The sequence below is a fragment of the Rhinopithecus roxellana genome, chromosome 16 (genome assembly GCF_007565055.1).
Source record: "Rhinopithecus roxellana isolate Shanxi Qingling chromosome 16, ASM756505v1, whole genome shotgun sequence".
NCBI classification, from domain to species: Eukaryota; Metazoa; Chordata; class Mammalia; order Primates; family Cercopithecidae; genus Rhinopithecus; species Rhinopithecus roxellana.
Window position 1 is genome coordinate 59,884,028 of NC_044564.1, and position 17,912 is coordinate 59,901,939.

The window sequence follows — 17,912 nt, forward strand, 5'->3', positions numbered from 1 at the left end:
CTGGGACATGACCTAATGGCAGTGTTATCTTATTGTTCCACCTTACACTAGAGGAGTCACAATATATTGAAGGTCGGGTTTTAAGCAAGATTAAAAAAAACAGGTCCTATTAGAACCATCATGTAAAAAAAAATGTATTGAAAAAAAGTGTCAGGGCTTCATAATATGACAAAGCAAAAATACAATAGAAGGTCCATAGAATTACTTTTCTTTTACTGGTTGTTGGTTTTCTCTGTTGTACTGGCAAAGAAATAGTTTGCAAAGAACAATAAATAATCTGGTAACATTCCTCACCCATGTGCTTCCCAGACAAAAACTAGATAAAAGAATGCCTGAGTCTGAAAATACAAAATAGGGTGGAACACACCATAATAGTGAAAAATTCTTTGTAGATTTAGTTAACAGGAAACTTATATATAAACTCATTTAATATTTACAACAACTCTGCAGTAAGTCCTGTCATGAGTCCTGTCAGGAGAAAACCGAGGTGCAAAGAAGTTAAAGAAACTTGAGCAAGCTGCTCTAACTCATGGAGTAAGGTTTAATCATAGGCTACTCGTATGCGTCTTGACCTCCGTAAAGTATTGCTTCTCATTTAAAACTCATGATTTGTTGTAAGCAGCACATGAACTTCTTGGATTACAAAAACTGCCTCCTAATTGGATATCAAACTTCTACTTTTGTCCTCTCCAGTTTGTTCTCCATCTACCCTGAGAGCAATTTTTAAAAATTTATTTCAGACACTGTAACTTCTTTAAACCCAACAATGGCTTCCCCTTATACTTCAAATAAAATCCAAACTCTGAACATCGCTTACAAAGCTCTGCAACTTCCCAGACTCATCTCATTCCACTCACCTCCTTGCCTTTAAAACTCTAGACACTGGCCTGCTTCAATGATTAGAAAACATTTATTTCCCCCCTTAGTACAATCCACATCTTAGAATATACTCTGTCTCCTTCCCATCATAAAACACCCAGCCTCCATCCCAGAAGGCCTGCCCTGGAGTATCCTGAGACATCAGAACTCCCTTGACAGCCCTTTTATACTACTGATTACAGGTTGTAATTATATATTTACTTGTTTGTTAATTTACTTATTGCCTGTTTTGACCACGTCTCTTTTATTCACCTTTGCTACCCTAGTGACAAAAAAAGAGTAAATAATTTGCCCCAGTTCCAACATGTAATCAGTAGCAGAGATGTAATTTAATGTAGATATTGTGATTTAAAGCCTAGTTTTCCATCAGCACATGCCTTTAAGAAAGATAGAGGCAAATTTGAGCTTCTTCCAAGTAGAGTAGCCACAGTGATTAAGGGAATCAAAGTTACTCCATATGAGAAAGAATGTATATTATAGCCTAGCAAAGGAAAGGGTAGGAATTGGGATGAGAGCTGCCTGTAAGAAGAAGAGAGGTTTAGATTTACTCTGCTGAGTTCCAAGTTTAAAATTTTGAAAGATGTAACTACAGAAACAATAAAGCATTTTCAAGTGGTCAGAATCAAAAAGGGAGTTAAGTTTCCTTGGAAGGTCATGAGCTGGTTATCTGTAGGGGGGAATAAGCACTTTAGAGGAATATCAGCATGATATGGGAGGTACACTAGAACTTGTGCATGATCCCTTCTACCTTAGGAAATACGAGTCTTGGAATTATAGGATAACCATTTTTTTTCTTTATAATGAAACATATGTTCCCAAGCTAAAATTGTTATATTTCACTGATTGCCACTTGCAATGACTTTGACTGATTTTCTGATTCCAGTTGTAAAGTTGATCCTCTCAAGAAAGGTAATAAAAGTCAGATGGAAACTACCGCACTCTGAGATGAACACATGGATATGAAATACCACCGGCATTAGCTGAAAAGCCTTTTGAGCAAAACTTGAAATGCACGGTTGGTTGTAACATTATTCATCTATTACAGCTACTCAAGAAGCAGTTGGGGTTTTGGCAGCCCTTTGTTGATAAAGATCCTATTCCTCCCCAACACCAGATTACTGTAGATTCAAATGACAGGTTAAATAAAATTCTCAGGTTACAAACACTGGGACGTACACACATCTTACATATCCATACGATTTGGTTCTGAGCCAAGAATGAATCCATCTAACAGGAAAAACCCACTTCCAAAATTTTAATTTAGCAGTTAGCAACATTAAAGAATTGATTAAAAGGATTCTGGCTAAGTGCCTCACTCAGCTGCCAATATACAGAAAACTTTTTTTCCAAGAAAAATCAGAATGGAGAAATCTGGGCTAAATGACTCAGAAGATTCATCAACTGGGCCCTGTGCCACATCCCCCCTTACCAAGGAAAGCAAATGTGTCTGAACAATGCATCTGAGGACGGAGAAGATGCACACGAGAATCATTCCTAAAGACAGGGAATCAGACCCATCCAATTCTCTTTGCGAAAAAATGTTAATCAGTTAATATGTAATGAATTGGGTTTTTTTTTTGCATACTGCTCAATTTTGAATAATAAATTCTCTTTTGTTTTACAAGAAGGGGGTAGGCTGCTACTGAATAATGATTGCACTTCCCAGGATAAGAATACAAAAATGTTGCCTTAAGACTACTAGGCACCAGGAATCAATACTATCACTAAATGCTTTAAGAATTTAGGAATTGGGCAAAGTGTGGTAGTTCATGCCTGTAATCCCCACATTTTGAGAGGCTGAGGCAGAAGGATCACTTGAGCCCAGGAGTTTGAGCCAGCCTGAGCAACATTGTGAGACCCTGTCTCTACAAAAAACAAAAATAAAAAATTAGGCTGGCGTGGTGGCTCATGTCTATAATTCCAACACTTCGGGGAGGCTGAGGCAGGAAGATTTCTTAAGAACAGGACATGACAAGCCTGGGCAACATGGTAAAGAGACCCTGTCTCTACAAAAAACTAAAAACTTGGCAGGATGTGGTGGTGCATGCCTGTAGTCCCAGCTACCTGGGAGCCTGAGGTGGGAGGATCATTTGAGTCCAGGAAGTCAAGGCTGCAGTGAACCATGACTGCACCACCACACTTCAGCCTGGGCGACAGAGCAAGATACTCTGTCTCAATAAATGAGAAAGAATTAATATTTTGAAAAAGAGGTAATTGAAAACAAAATCAAATAACTGGTAGAGCAAATTATCAAGCCAATATTTTATATCCTGAAAATAATGCTGAGGTTCCTCTTATATTTTGATACCTATTTGTAAGAAGGTAGTACACGGAATGAAAGTCTCCTTCTGGCAAATCTCTTTACCCACTCTGGTGAAAAGACATTTCGGGTAAGTTCTCTCTCACAGGTCCTCTGCAATGTGGAGATATGAGAGACGGCTATGTTCTCCAGAAGCTCTAAGATCTAATGAGTACTGTATTTATACAACCCAATATAACGCACTGTGCAGAAAGATGAAGGATAAAAAATTTTAGAAAGGATGGTGGCTTGTCCTAAAAATATTAACCCCAGATTGGAAACTAAAGTTAATCAGCAGTCCATTTCAAGTAGATGAGACTCTGGTTTTTAATGTGACATATTTAGAAAGACTTTTCAGCCAACACTGTGAAAATAAACAATATGCTGCTTTCCAAATGTTTTGGTGCCATGAAACGCTTCTTCAGTAGTTCTTGATTAGGATGTTTCTGCTGGAAGGCCAGATCTAACACTCTTTCACTTTTTGGGGGTGACTTTCTCTAAGTAGTGCATATTTGTTTATTTAATTTTCAATTCCCTGCCTTTTCCAAAAAATGATTTGCTTCTGCTAATGCAACATTAATCATAGTGCACTTCTAATCCAAGAGAAGTGTGTGAGAATTAATTTAATTCCTTTGGGGTTACGACGGATGGAAATATAATTTGAAATGTACTGAAAAGAAAAAAAAAAGAAAAAGAAATGTAGTACTGAAAGAGTATAGAATTATTACACATTAGGTGATTGCTTTTCATTCTTGGAGTCATGGAGACCTTCCTCCAATACCAGAATAACAGTGCTTGATTTGCTTTTTGGGTTTTCTGTTTGTTTTTTGGTTGGGGAATGAGTTTTTAAAACAACAGGAACATGTAAAGATGTTTGCCTTCTGCTCGTCATAGGCAAAATCTTAGAACACACTGGCCCTGCCGCAGGAACTCTCTTGGAGTCAGTTGGTCTTAGTGTCTTTGTTCAAGAACAGCTTACCTCTAAGACTGGTTCTTTCCTAGGAGTCCATGGCTCTACTGCATTTATAAAACGGAGTGGGTTTTCATGATTTCTCATGCACTGTTTCATGCACATTCTCTAATCAATAACATGATGTCAATAGTTCTAACACCGTAAATAAGTGTTTAGTCTTCTAATCTTACACACGAGAAACCTAAGGCTAGACCCTCTAACGTCATATTACACCAATATGCTCCATTCCTGTGTTAAAGTGTATTTCCTCAGTTAATGAACTGTTCTTTCTTGTGGAATTTAAAAATATTACTTACATGCTTTATACTGGGTCTTTGTGTTCTGGACTAACTAGACCTGGCTGTAAATGCAAGCCTGTAAAAGTGACAGAGGTTGTGATGAAGGGAATGATTGGTAGAGCTGTGCTTCTGTTGTTCTTCATGCACAACAAGCCATAGCATACAGCTATTTGAACAGAATCAGGCAAGTTTCAGGCTCTCATTTTATTTGCTGTTGATTGCTAGTTACGGTTTTCAGTGGAAAAATGAGCCTGGATATAGACTTTGAATAATGGGGTCATGCGGATTTTTTAAAACCACCAAGAAGGAAAAAAAAAGAAAAAAGAAAAAAAAAAAAACAACACCCAACTTGCTATGGATTTGATTTTTGGGGTCAGAAGATAATTTGATTTGAAAAGATGTCTCTTGTCTCTTGTTGAAGCAGTGTTTATAACGATGAGGGGTTTATAATAAAGCCTTAAGCCCTCACGTTAAGTGAAAAGGCAGGATGCAAAATAGTACATGAATTATTTTACGTGAAATCAAGTAATCCTAAGGGGAATGTTCGCAATTTTGCATCACATTACACTGTAGGTAAAGTCGTGTGTGCATTTTAAAGTCTTGGGACGATACCAAGCACTTGCTAAGAATTTAGAGAAACTGACCAGGAAATTTGGACTCCTGTCTAGGGCTGCTGGTAGTTTACTCTGTGATCTTTGGCCAGTTACTCAACTTGTCCAGACCTGTAATTGTTCATTTGCTAAACAAGATGTGTTGGACAAATTGATTCCCTCCAGTCCTTTTGAGTTCTAAAATAAGGTGTCTCTCTGCGCTATCCTCAACCTTCTTGGACTCAGAAATCTCTGTGAAGTTATTTTAAGATAAATAGAGGCTTTGTGTCTCTCAGATTAGGTAGGAACGCACTCTGATGCTCTTTCAAGCTGATTCCTATCGCTTCTACGTTTGATGTGCTGAGATGAGATTTTTCAGTGAGGCTGCTACTTCACATCTTGATTGGAACCTGATGGGGCAAAAAATAAACAAAAAACAAGAGGAAGTAGTGGTACTAGGTGGTCTGTCCATGCAAAGAAGCTCTCCTTGGACTTTAGGGGGTGAGAATAACTAAGAGGCAGCCTCGGAGGGAAGGCAGAATCCCACCGTGGCTCCAGTGGATGCTGCTGCACTACAGAGATGGAGATGAATGTTCAGCTGAATGTCTTACTTTGCTCCAACTCACAATTTGGCTTCAAATCCTAGGTACTTTTATTTTCTTTAAGTTCTACAAATCCCTAATGAAGTAACGACTGTGTCAAAAAGAAATTGCTTTTTGGCAAACAAGTTTGTTCTTTGTTGTAAGACAGAAGTACTCAAGACCCAATAGAGCACAAAATCTACCTTTTATTTGATAAGTAATGTCCCCTCCTGTACTCCAACACACAAACAAAAAAGCATAACAACACTATATTGCTGGTTAAGACCCAGATTGAAATTTTTACAACTAATAATGTGGCAAAAATGTTTACTTTGCCATCTCCAGCAAAACTAGAAAACAGAAAATAGAAAAACAAAACCTAATAAAAATTTACAAGCAAATTGATTAAATTCTAAAGGATACAGGCCTTTCCCCCGACCCTTTGCCTGTACAATGACAGCCACACATGGCTGCATCAGACCTGGTGACATGAAGGATTCTTTTTGCAACACACCAAATAAAGCAAACATTTATTGCAAAGACACAGTCAATTACTTGCCAGGGCATCCCCTGATATAGCTGCAGTTTTTCCATGTTTCTACAAAACATACAAAATTTTTTTTTTTTTTTTTTTTTTGAGATGGAGTCTCGCTGTGTCTCCCAGACTGGAGCGCAGTGGCACAATCTCGGCTGACTGCAAGCTCCACCTCCCAGGTTCACGTCATTCTCCTGCCTCAGCCTCCCGAGCAGCTGGGACTACAGGCACCCGCCACCACGCCCAGCTAATTTTTTGTATTTTTAGTAGAGACGGAGTTTCACCGTGTTAGCCAGGATGGTCTCAGTCTCCTGACCTCGTGATCCACCCGCCTCAGCCTCCCAAAGTGCTGGGATTACAGGCGTGAGCCACCACGCCCAGCTACAAAATTTTTTTATAAAGCATGCCTGTTCTGTGGGCATCGTAGCTCAATCCCACAGTGAGCTAATGGAGAAACAGATGATATTCTGAGTATGTGAACCCAACCAGAAACTCCTCATTAACGTATGTCTTCCTCTACTTGATTTTCCATACCCTCACACTGCTGAGGAGGCTGGGTTTTGAGAATGGATGCAGGGAAGTAGATGGGTGATTGAACCATCTTTGAATACATTGCAAGATCAGCAACATGAGTTGGGGAACTATCAGCACCAGTGATAGAGGGGCATGCTTTTTGGTTAGACAGCAACTTGCCTTAAAATACAGTAGACCTTAGGCCACTGAAGCTTAACTTTTCAGCCACATCATGGAGTTATGGTCCAATTAGCTTTATACTAATAAGGAGGCAATTACTATAGAGGTTCATCAAGCAATGAAGTAGTCAACAATGAAGCATGAGACATGACTACAGAAGCTCTATGTGTAGGAAACACTCCGATGCTCAGTCTCCTCATCATTAATATGAATATCATGATCAAAAAGTCCTGGAACCAACACCTCTGTGAGAATTAAATGAATCAATACATCTGAAATTTCCAAAATGTCATATGGATTTTAGTTATTATTATGATTGATGTAAAAATGGAAAAAATCCTGCTTATTCTTAAATACCCTACTGATAAAAAGTAATTCCAAATCTGGAAGGCCCCTTTCTAGCTTCTCCATTTAAAAAAAATTATCAGACAGGATAAAAATAATTCTTTTACAATTTCCCAGCAATTTACTACCTGTATCTACATTCTAACAACAGAACCATAGATGATGTAGGTTTATCTACAGCCTCAGAGTAATGAAGGGTAGATTCATTAGAGTAAGCTACATAGATGTACAATTAAAAAAAAAAAAAAAAAAAAAAAAAAAAAAAAACTCCAATGAACTAAAGACAATAGAGATAAAAATAAACTCACTCCCAGAGCTTTCTGATTTTACTCTTCGATTAGCTTTCTGAGAACAAGAGTAAAGTAAAGAACAACACAGCCAGCCAGCCCTTAACAATGCTTTTTCTCTTTTCCGGGTAAGAAACATCAGCAGGTATATTCTAAGGTAGGAGCTAGAGAGTAAGAGATACAACAGCACTTGCTTGGCTACATGTAAGAGAAAGATGCCATTTACACAGCTGTAATTAGATAGCTCTTAGAAAGACTGCAAGCATCCTGTGAAACTGTTCCAGATTTCCCAGGCTAAGTGCTATCTAGCTTTCTATTTAAAACAAATTAAGCTATAAAAACTTGTCTATTCACTGTTCCTCAAAAAAAAAAAAAAAAAAGAAAAAGAAAAAGAAATGCTTTTATGTATTTTTTTAAAAAGTACCCCTGAAATAAAATGATTAAACTTCATCACAGTTGTAAACAAGTAACTTGAAAACAGAAAAAGTGAAAATACTACAGAAACCATGCCATCAGCCTAAATCAATGATTGATGAAGAGTGTGAGAAAAATGAACTCAACCAATAATTGGATGGGATTTTTTGTTTTTTAAATGAGTTTTTTAAGGGATGGGGTATACATTCTAATAAATTTCCTTTAGTACCTTAAATAGAATTTCAAGAGCAAGATAAAACAAACATGAGGTGCCAATAAACTATTCACTAGTGACAGGGAAAGAGGGGGAGAGAAATCCAGAGGGAGAAAAAGAGATCATATTTATTGAGGTAATATGGGGAGGAGCACACAGCAGCTATCAAAGGACTTCTTTATTGGGTGAAATAATTGTAATTGTTTTGATGTTAGAACTTCAAATGGAACATTTATATTCACTATAACTAACATTCCATTAGAAAATGTTGGATAGATTGTATTAACGTATTTTCCTAGGTTTATTTGGTTTTGTTTTACTTACTGAAAATACATCCGGTTACCAGATAGGCTTTCTGCCCAAAAAAATAAAAGAAAAAGATATGTTACAGCATGGGTACAATGTGAAATTGGAGAATATGTTAACATGTGCTGACAGCTGTTTTAAATGAATTGCTATAGACTTATTCACAGAATACTCTGCAGAAGAGAGGCTAAGGCACAACTGAAACACAGAGCACTCGTGTGGTGGCAAATGGTGGATAACATTACAGAAGGAATAGCAGTAGTTTCTTGTCTTTATTTATTTATTTTTCACTGGATTTATCTTATGGGTGGTGATTCCATGTTAGCAGCTTTCTCATCTTAAAGGTAAAATTGCCCATCTCACAAATAATCAAGTTATTGTAACATCATCTATATTACTTATGCTTGGATTTTTTTGAATTGTTCCTGTTTTGCAAATCAAACAGCAGATGATATATATTTGAATTTCCATTTAAAAGAATAGATTCTTACCCCTGTTAACATTTGTAATGCTATTATGGGTCTGGTTTCCATTTATCAAGCACCAGTGTTTTCTTTTGCATCACAGAAAACTTTAAATACACGCAGTTTTCTCATTTGGATATTATTAATTTTTCCATAGATCACACACCAAAGAAATTTCATCTGCAGTTAAAAGGGCCTATCTGTAGTAGTAATAAAATGCATAACACTAAAGATAATCTTAACAATTCCCAATATTTATTATACATTTTCTTGGTGCCAGGCACTCTTCCAGGTGCTTTACATATGTTAGTTTATTTAATCCTCCTAGTAATTGTAGGAAGTAGGTACTATTAATAATCCCATTATACAGATGAAGAAACCAAGGCTCAGCAACTAGTCCAAGCAAGCTCTGCAGAAGCAAGCAGACCTTAGGATGCGTTATTAGGAAAGAGGTTCTTGAGCAGCATATAGGCCCTCCTAAGAAGGTACTTATTAAAGAGATTAAGTGAATAAATATATTTATGTTTTGAAACTTTAAATATATGACCCTTTCTATAAGAAAAAATTAATGCACTGCTCTGATCAGAATGTGTTCCCATAAATTCATATGTTAAACTTAATCACCAATGTGATAGTACTGAGAGGTGGGGACTTAGGAAATGCTTAAGTTGTCAGGGCAAAGCCCTCATGGGTGGGATTAGGATCCTTATAAAAAAGCTTGAAAGATTAAGTTTGCCCTTTTTCTATCTTTTTGGCAATGTAAGGACACAGCATTCTTTCCCTCAGGGGATGCAGCAAAATAGGGCACCACCTCAGACAGACCGGGCCCTCACCAGAAAGCGAGCCTGCTGACACCTTGATCTTAGACTTCCCAGACTCTAGAACTATGAGGAATAAATTTCTATGGTTTATAAATTACCCAGTCTGCGGCATTTTGTTATAGCAGCACAAATGGACTAAGACATGGATCCCTATTTTACTAAGCTTTTTAAAAAAAATCAGATTAATAAGCACTAGTGTTAAAGAATGCAAATTACATACTAGGTTTATTCTTCATCATTTCTAACCCTCTCATGGATAAAACCATTTAAATCTGTTATGGTGAAAGTCACATAGTAGGCAATAATCCTATTTAGAATAAGCCCACTAGCTTTTTTTTTTTTTTTCTTTTTCTTTCTTGAAGAAGATAATCTTATATTGTCTAAGTTTTTTTTGCCTACTTATATTATCTTTTGATCTCAGGATTTAGAATCAATGTTCAGAATTTTGGAGATGGCAGAAATGGTCTTACACATCCTTGTTTTATAAGAACACAACGAAAGACACTAAGTCATAGGTTCTTCCTAAACTGGATAATGCACTTGCAAAATCCATGAACTTTCTGAAATTAGCATACAAATAAAGGATGTAAGTGCTCTATGTTTTCAAGTGGGGTTTAAAATGTTCATGAAATTTTCAAAAGGATCCAGCTTCCCCAAAGAGTTAATGTTAACTGCATTAAGTGAAAAGCTTAAGGTCACATTGCTGTTTAAACTGAAATTTAGTTTTCAGTTTTCTGTCTCTTTATTCAGTGTTCTTCCCAATATACCTTAAAAAGTGAGATTAAACAAACAAGCAAACAAAAAAACACACCTGAAAATCATTTCTATGTCATTCTTTGGAAAAATTCATCTTGACTGGAGTTTATGAACATAACTGAAGACCTCTAGTTCTAAGATTTCTATCATGTGTTTCAAAATGTGTATTTCAAAATTCTTACACAATCTTCCCAGCCAAAAAGGCATGAGTTTTGAATTAGGTTTGATGTACACAGGCAGGGCTATAATGATTTCAAAAGCCGCTCTGGGCCTGCATGGACTAATGGGAAGAACAGCTGCCTTGAGACTGACATATATTAGTATTTTGAATTTGTCACTTATTAGCTATTGATCATACTTAAGTTTGCTGACTTTTTAAATGCTTCCATTTCCTCATCTGTAAATTCAGATCATGACAACTAGCTTTTGGGGTTGGGCCTCCATAACATGGTGCTTGACATGTAATCGATAACCAGATAATCATATCTATTATAATGTCTTGTCTTTGTTGTTGAATTGAAAAGCAGCATTTTAATTTTGCTTTATATTTAGACTTGGCTAACACTTTTCTAAAAATCCACGTCAATATGGCTTTTAAAACAAAATGCTAATTATAACCCTACTAATGGAAACATAGTACTGGCAGCAGTGAAGATTAATTATACTTTAGAACAACAACCTCTTTTTTATACAGGACTGCAATAATTAATTTTTGCTAATTACAAGGCATTATAATAACCTGCCACTAATTGATACTCCTTAGTTAATAAGAAATTAAAGATACATAAAACAATATTTGAGGTAAGCAGATCACCTGTATTATCGTTAGGTTTACATGTACTTGACATTTGTTCTGCAATCTTTTGACTCTGGTCCATTTGAATGATGCATTTGATGATTCCCATATTGTGTCCCCGTCTCAGGTTAGTCATGTCATAAAATAGGAAATGAGATAGGAAATAGGAAATGAAGTTCTAAAACCTAATATTTGTGTTATCCATAAGGCTAATGCCAAAAGATAAAATAGATTTTTAGGCAAAAAGATAAGATTGAACTTTTCCACCCATGCTAAGTAACTTAAGACACTGTCACATCCTGCATCAGTAGGAAAGTATTATCAGTGATGTGGGCAAGTGGAAGCCCCAGACCAGGAATCAGAAGAGCTGGATTCTAGTGAGTTATATTATTTATATACTGTGTGATGCTGGGCCAATCCTGTCTCAGCTTCAGTTTTCTCATCTATAAATGTGAATACCTATATATCTAGCAAAATGCTTATACTGCTGCTTCATTAGACTCTTGTGTACAGCAAATAAAACAACTGATAAGGAAACTACATAGAGATAACTCTTAGAAGTCAGAAATGAAAGAGATTACTGCTGAGAAAACTGATATTCAAAGAAGTCAGGGTTACCCAGGTGGTTAGTGACCCAACCTCAGGTCTCCTTGTTCTGCATCTTGTGGTTTGTCCATTTTCTTTTCCTAATAAAAATATACTTCCTGGGGCCGGATGTGGTGGCTCACGCCTGTAATCCTAGCACTTTGGGAGGCTGAGGCGGGAGGATCATGAGGTCAGGAGATGGAGACCACAGTGAAACCCCGTCTCTACTAAAAATACAAAAAATTAGCCGGGCGCAGTGGTGGGCGCCTGTAGTCCCAGCTACTCGGGAGGCTGAGGCACGAGAATGGCGTGAACCCAGGAGGCGGAGCTTGCAGTGAACCCAGATCGCGCCACTGCACTCCAGCCTGGGCGACAGAGCAAGGTTCTGTCTCAAAAAAAAAAAAAAAAAAATATATATATATATATATATATATCTCAATTCAACAACAAAGACAACAACAAAGACTATATATATATATATATAGTTCACTCTGCGAACAACTTTGGATTCTACAAGTTTAAGCATATATTATACATTCTGCTTATGCATATCCAAGTATTAGCTTCCATTTGGTCTTTATTTGAAAATAATTTACTTTTTTTTTCCCCCCAGATGGGGTCTGGTTCTGTCACCCAAGCTGGAGTGCAGTGGGACGATCTCAGCTCACTGCAGCTTCCACCTCCCAGGCTCAAGCAACCCTCCCACCTCAGCCTCCTGAGCAGCTGGGACCATAGGCACACACCATCATACTAGCTAGTTTTTTGTAGAAAATATTTATCTTAACTCATTAAAATAAATCCTATTGCCCTCTTCTTCAGGAATTACTATTTTCTCTTAAGAACTGCTTAAACATAGAGGGGATGCTAATGGTAATTGGATTTGTCAAAAATTCAATTCTGTTTCTATACTGCTTACCCTATAATTAAACAATTGAAACCATTTTGTAATTAGGACTCTTTTGTATTTATTCTGCATTTTTCCTAGCCTAAATAAAATGACTGTGATTTGGAAAGATGTCACCAAGAGCCACTATTTTCAAAAAGTTCAGTAAGCACATTAGTGCCCACACACAATTCCTGATTCTTTTAATTTTACCCCATTATTCTCTCAGTGGAAGTAGGGTATACACTTGCTCTATTAAACAAATATAAAGACAACATCAATCACTGTGGCCGCTTCCAGTTTTTGTTGTTCTAACGTAGATCACTTTGCAAAATAATGTAAGGAGTAACCAGCACCACTGAGAATAGAACAAAAACACCCAAATTAAAACTCTCAACCAAAGTCACTTAAGTTAGTAACATTGGTTAGAATGGAAAACAAGCACATTAAGTTTTATAAATTGTGCATGAAATCACTTAATATTTCAATATACTAAAAACTGGCCCTGTATTATCAAAGCTGTCTTTAGAGGAGAAGCCTCAATTAGTGGTTCTGTCGTTCCAGTTGCCAGTATTTTCTCTTCTCTGTTTAAGATACAGGATGATTGACTGCCCTCATGAATACCTGCTCGTTAGCACTTAGTTTAAGATAAAATGCCGTTCACGGTTGTAATTTAGATGAAAGCTCTCTATAGCTCATAAACTTCAGTTAAATGCTTCTAACCTTTTGCATAACACTTAACATTGAAAGACGTTTGGTTTTTAGGTCAGCTCTAGATTTAGGATGTATTTGTGAACACAGCGCTATAAAAAGGCAGGTTTTCGTGTGACTCAAGTGCTTTTGCTTTTATAATATAAAACCAGCATAGGAATGAAATGTGCTTAGTTTCCAACCATCAGAATAAAGATACAAGGAGGTATATTTTTTATCCCTCAACAAACTTTACTGTTAAGATGTGGAAAATAACAGGTTAAGAAAAAGAATGACAAAGTGAGTAAAAGTACAGGGAAGTGGTAGTTATTGAGTGAACTAATTCTTAGTGGAAACAATGCTGCAATACAGCAAAGGCAGACTGGCAAGTTCTCCAGGCAAGATCATGCCAAATAGATTCTCAACTTACATTCCTTTATTTTATTTCAATAATTTACCTTGCTTTTGCTAATGGAAAAAGGATTTCTCTCTGCTATTTGTGACTTGGTTTAGTTTTCATTTATTACGGAGATGATTTAAGAGACTTGAGACCCCCCACAAAAACTCTATAGTTTTTCACATTTTAAAATGGAAAACATAGAGATAAATGTAAGGTAATCATCCATATATATTAATTCCAGGTTTTAAACAGAATTTGAAAAGAAGCAATTACCCACTTGACATTACTATGCCTGATCTAGTATTGGTAAAATTGTAATAAATTTAAATCATTGTTTTCAGTGTGGAAAAAGGCTAACTCTTGAACACCCAGTATTTTTGGGTGCCTAAAAAAGGGATTACAGTATTTTCCACCATCCAAAGTAAATTTATTATGAGAATTCTACAAAATATATCTATGCAAAACAATGCCATGTTGAGGTAAGGAGGGCCACAGGTACAGGATTGTTCAAATGCTGAAAGATAGTTTTTCTTCCCAAAAAACTGGAAACAAATGTATGAATAGCATATGGTGCTTACTGAGAAAGCTTTCAAGCAGTTTCACTTTCATATAAATTTTGGACATAGAGGAAGCAGGTAGGAGATGTGGTCAGACTTATAAAATAAGGTGGTGGTCATCAGAGATTTTGGAAGCAGAAAAAAGGGAAAGGTACTCGAACAACTACAGATGAACATCTTTCAACTGTAAAGTCCCTAAAATAACTGGGTCTGAAGCTAGTATAATTTATTTGTTTTCTACAATATCTTCAAGAAAGTAAACAGTGAACCTTCAAGTATGAAGAGGCCATAAAACTCTTCTGGGCACTAATGAGGGTGAACATGGCATGTGCCAAGGGTGATCCAGGTTGACTATTAGAAGGAAAGATTTAAGTGGCCTCCTAAACTATTTTCTAAGGACTTTCCAATCCAATGTGCTACTGTAGCCACAATAACTAATGAAAATACTGTGTTGAAGATGAACTTCTAGTTGTTTTAATATGCCACACAAAAGGGATTTATCATTGGAAAAATGATCCTTCATGAATCCTTAATGAAGCTGGATAGATTTGAGGAGTAACCCTCATCTCTTAGGAACAATGGTTCCCTCTGGAAAGTACTCCTTACTGAAATTCTAAGAGACAGATTACCAAGCAGTCCACAAATTAGAGAAATTAGACATTTCCAACGTACTTAATTTTTATTAATCACCACATTATCAACTCTGAACTTGTAGACAGTCCCCAGCGGATATCCAGATTTATTTAAAAACCAACAATTCCCTCTGCCCTTTCAAAATAACCATTTACTTTATGGGCCTCTCTGACAATCACCTGTTCGTGCATAACAACCAAAAACCATCAGTAAAATGGGCAACCTCAATTTGCTTCCCATATAAAACATCAACTACATTATCAAATCTTTAATGTAAAGGCAAGAAGGTAATGAGAGATGCACTTCTGTCATATGGTATCAGGGATATTGTGTGCCTATGTATAATTTATTTGTGTGAGAAAGAAAAAGTGGGAAAGAGCTACGTTTGAATCTTAATTACTTTCTTTTTTCCTTTTTTTTTTTTTTTTTTTTTTGAGACAGTCTCGCTCTGTTGCCCAGGCTGGGGCTGGAGTAAAGTGACATGACCTCAGCTCACTGCAACCCCCACCTCCTGGGTTCAAGCAATTCTTCTGCCTCAGCGTCCTGAGTAGCTGGGATGACAGGCACCCGCCACTATGCCCGGTTAGTTTATCTATTTTTAGTAGAGACAGGGTTTCACCATGTTGGCCAGGCTGGTCTCGAACTCCTGACCTCAGGAGATCCACCCGCCTCGGCCTCCCAAAGTGCTGGGATTACAGGCATGAGCCACCAGGCACAGCCATCTTAATTACTTTCATAGATGGTTGACAATCTCACTAAAACAATATTCTCATGCACATACTCAAATCCATGAAAATAAAGGTATCAGTCATGTCTGCATTTCCTTACCTTCTATAGCTGATAGGAGAACCCGGGAATGATCATATGCGATTACATTCGCATATCTATTCTTTGGTTTGTTTACTTCCAAGTTTGAATGTTCCCATGTGAACTGCTGGCCAGGGTCAATTGACTTTAAAAGAAAAACAACACATATACACAAAATCAATACTGAAAACCACCAGATTATAGGCATTTATCACTAATAATAAACATGATTTAACAGGAAAATTCTAAAGCCATACTTCAACAAGATGATCCTAACCGTGAAGCTGAACACTAATATAACCAGCATAACAAAAAAATGATTAATCATTGCAGAAACAGTGATAGTCACCAACATTGATTCAAATGAAAAACGAAATCAATATAGATGTTCTGTTAATATTGGAAAGGCAGGTTCTTATTTTTCACTTTTCCATTTCCCTCTCTGCTGCTGTAGTTTACCAGTTATCTTGGTTCAATATTCCTTCCGGTTCTGTAAACCTTATTTTATATTGATTATTCTTCCCTATTCTTTCCTATCTGGACCTAAGCTGAGTCTTTAAGTTGACTGGTCTTTCACTGGCTTCAATGGACACAGGCTTTACTGTTCATTCTTTACCTAATGTTTACAACTTAATGGCAACTTAACATTTTATCTGTTTCTCTGTAACACACTACGACCAAGGCAAATTGTACAATTCAAATAGCTAGCACGAAAAGAAGGGAGGTCAGTTAAAGTTAATACTCATCTTAGATTAATAACATATAACCCACTGCAGATAAATTGTTTTTCTATTCATCATTATATCTTTTCTATGTATTATTATGTGTTATTATGTTTATAGTTTGCTTCTTTTTATTCCTGATTTTAATATTAGTTTTTTTTTTTTTTCTGATTTTATCCCTTTCTTTGACGGTGCATTTCAACCAAAATTATTCGACAATCTAAAATAAATACCAAACAGATATAAAGTACGTAATTTAAAAATATTGAAGTAGAATAATCATTTCAAGACCAAATTCAGGTTTGATCATAAAACTCTAGGAGAATTTATTTCCTGAAATGTTATAGAAATCAAAATAGTTTTTCTTTCATCTTAGGATGCTGATAATATTTAAGATTTATAATTTCATTGGTATATGGAAACACAAGTTCATTAATTACACAAACATGATTTTAAATGATAAAAATCAGGTTTTCAAGAACGATAAAACAGGTTTATACCCAGGTAATTTTTTTTTTTTAAAAGATACTATATTATGTTAACAGAATTTTTAGCAGTTACTTTTGATGCTGGATATTTTTCATGCCTTTATGTGTATATCTAGAATTTGGGAGTAAAACATATCCCCAACAGCTATCAAAATATTAAAGATGTGCAAACTTTCTGTCAAAAGGCACAGAATTCAGCAATTCAGCACAACATTAAAACCACAAGTGTAAAGAGTCAAGTCTGTTAGTAGTCTTGAACAGACTCCAAGCATTCTAAAATTCTCAGCGGTATAGATTTCAGCCTCTAATTTACTAAGGATTATTAAACTGTTTTCCTTTCTTAGCCTGTGTTAATCTATACATAAAATAGTCAATCACTGAGCAGCATTCAGGAAAATATTAATAATTATCCATACCTTAGAGCCTGAAAACTAATGTAATTAAGGGACTTTCTAGTTTGCTCTTCCAGGGAAATTTTTCATCTCGCTTGCAGAAATTAATTCTCTCCAAGCATGCTATGAGCTGAAGATACTGAAGCATTCAGATGCCCTGGTGGAAGCCTTCAAGTCAACCTTGAACCATGTCCACACAGAGCAGCTCCACTCGGTGGTGAAGGCCTGCCTTAAAAATCTCTCAAATTTGCAATCTCATTGCTACTTCCTACATCCAGAACATTGGTATCTGTTGCCTGATTGAAATCCCTTCTCTAATCTCTTATTCCAATCCACTCTTCATACTGCTGCCAAAGCTGTCTTTCTAAAGCATAGCTCTGGACAGGTTGGCTCCCTATTTAATAACTTCCACTGGCTTTGTGTGACCTACAACCCAAATTCTAAATTCCTACCTATGCAGCTTTAGTCATCTTTGCACTGGCACTACACCTGGCTCAGTAAATGGTTCTACAGATGCTATTTAG

General features: G+C 36.5%; 1 protein-coding gene across 1 annotated transcript in view; it reads right to left on the reverse strand.

Moving 5' to 3' along the window:
- Positions 1-17,912, reverse strand: part of PTPRD (protein tyrosine phosphatase receptor type D) — a 339,878-nt gene that overhangs the window by 72,444 nt on the left and 249,522 nt on the right. The window contains 1 exon segment of the mRNA XM_030919181.1: positions 15,808-15,931. Coding sequence (XP_030775041.1) covers positions 15,808-15,931 — 124 coding nt within the window.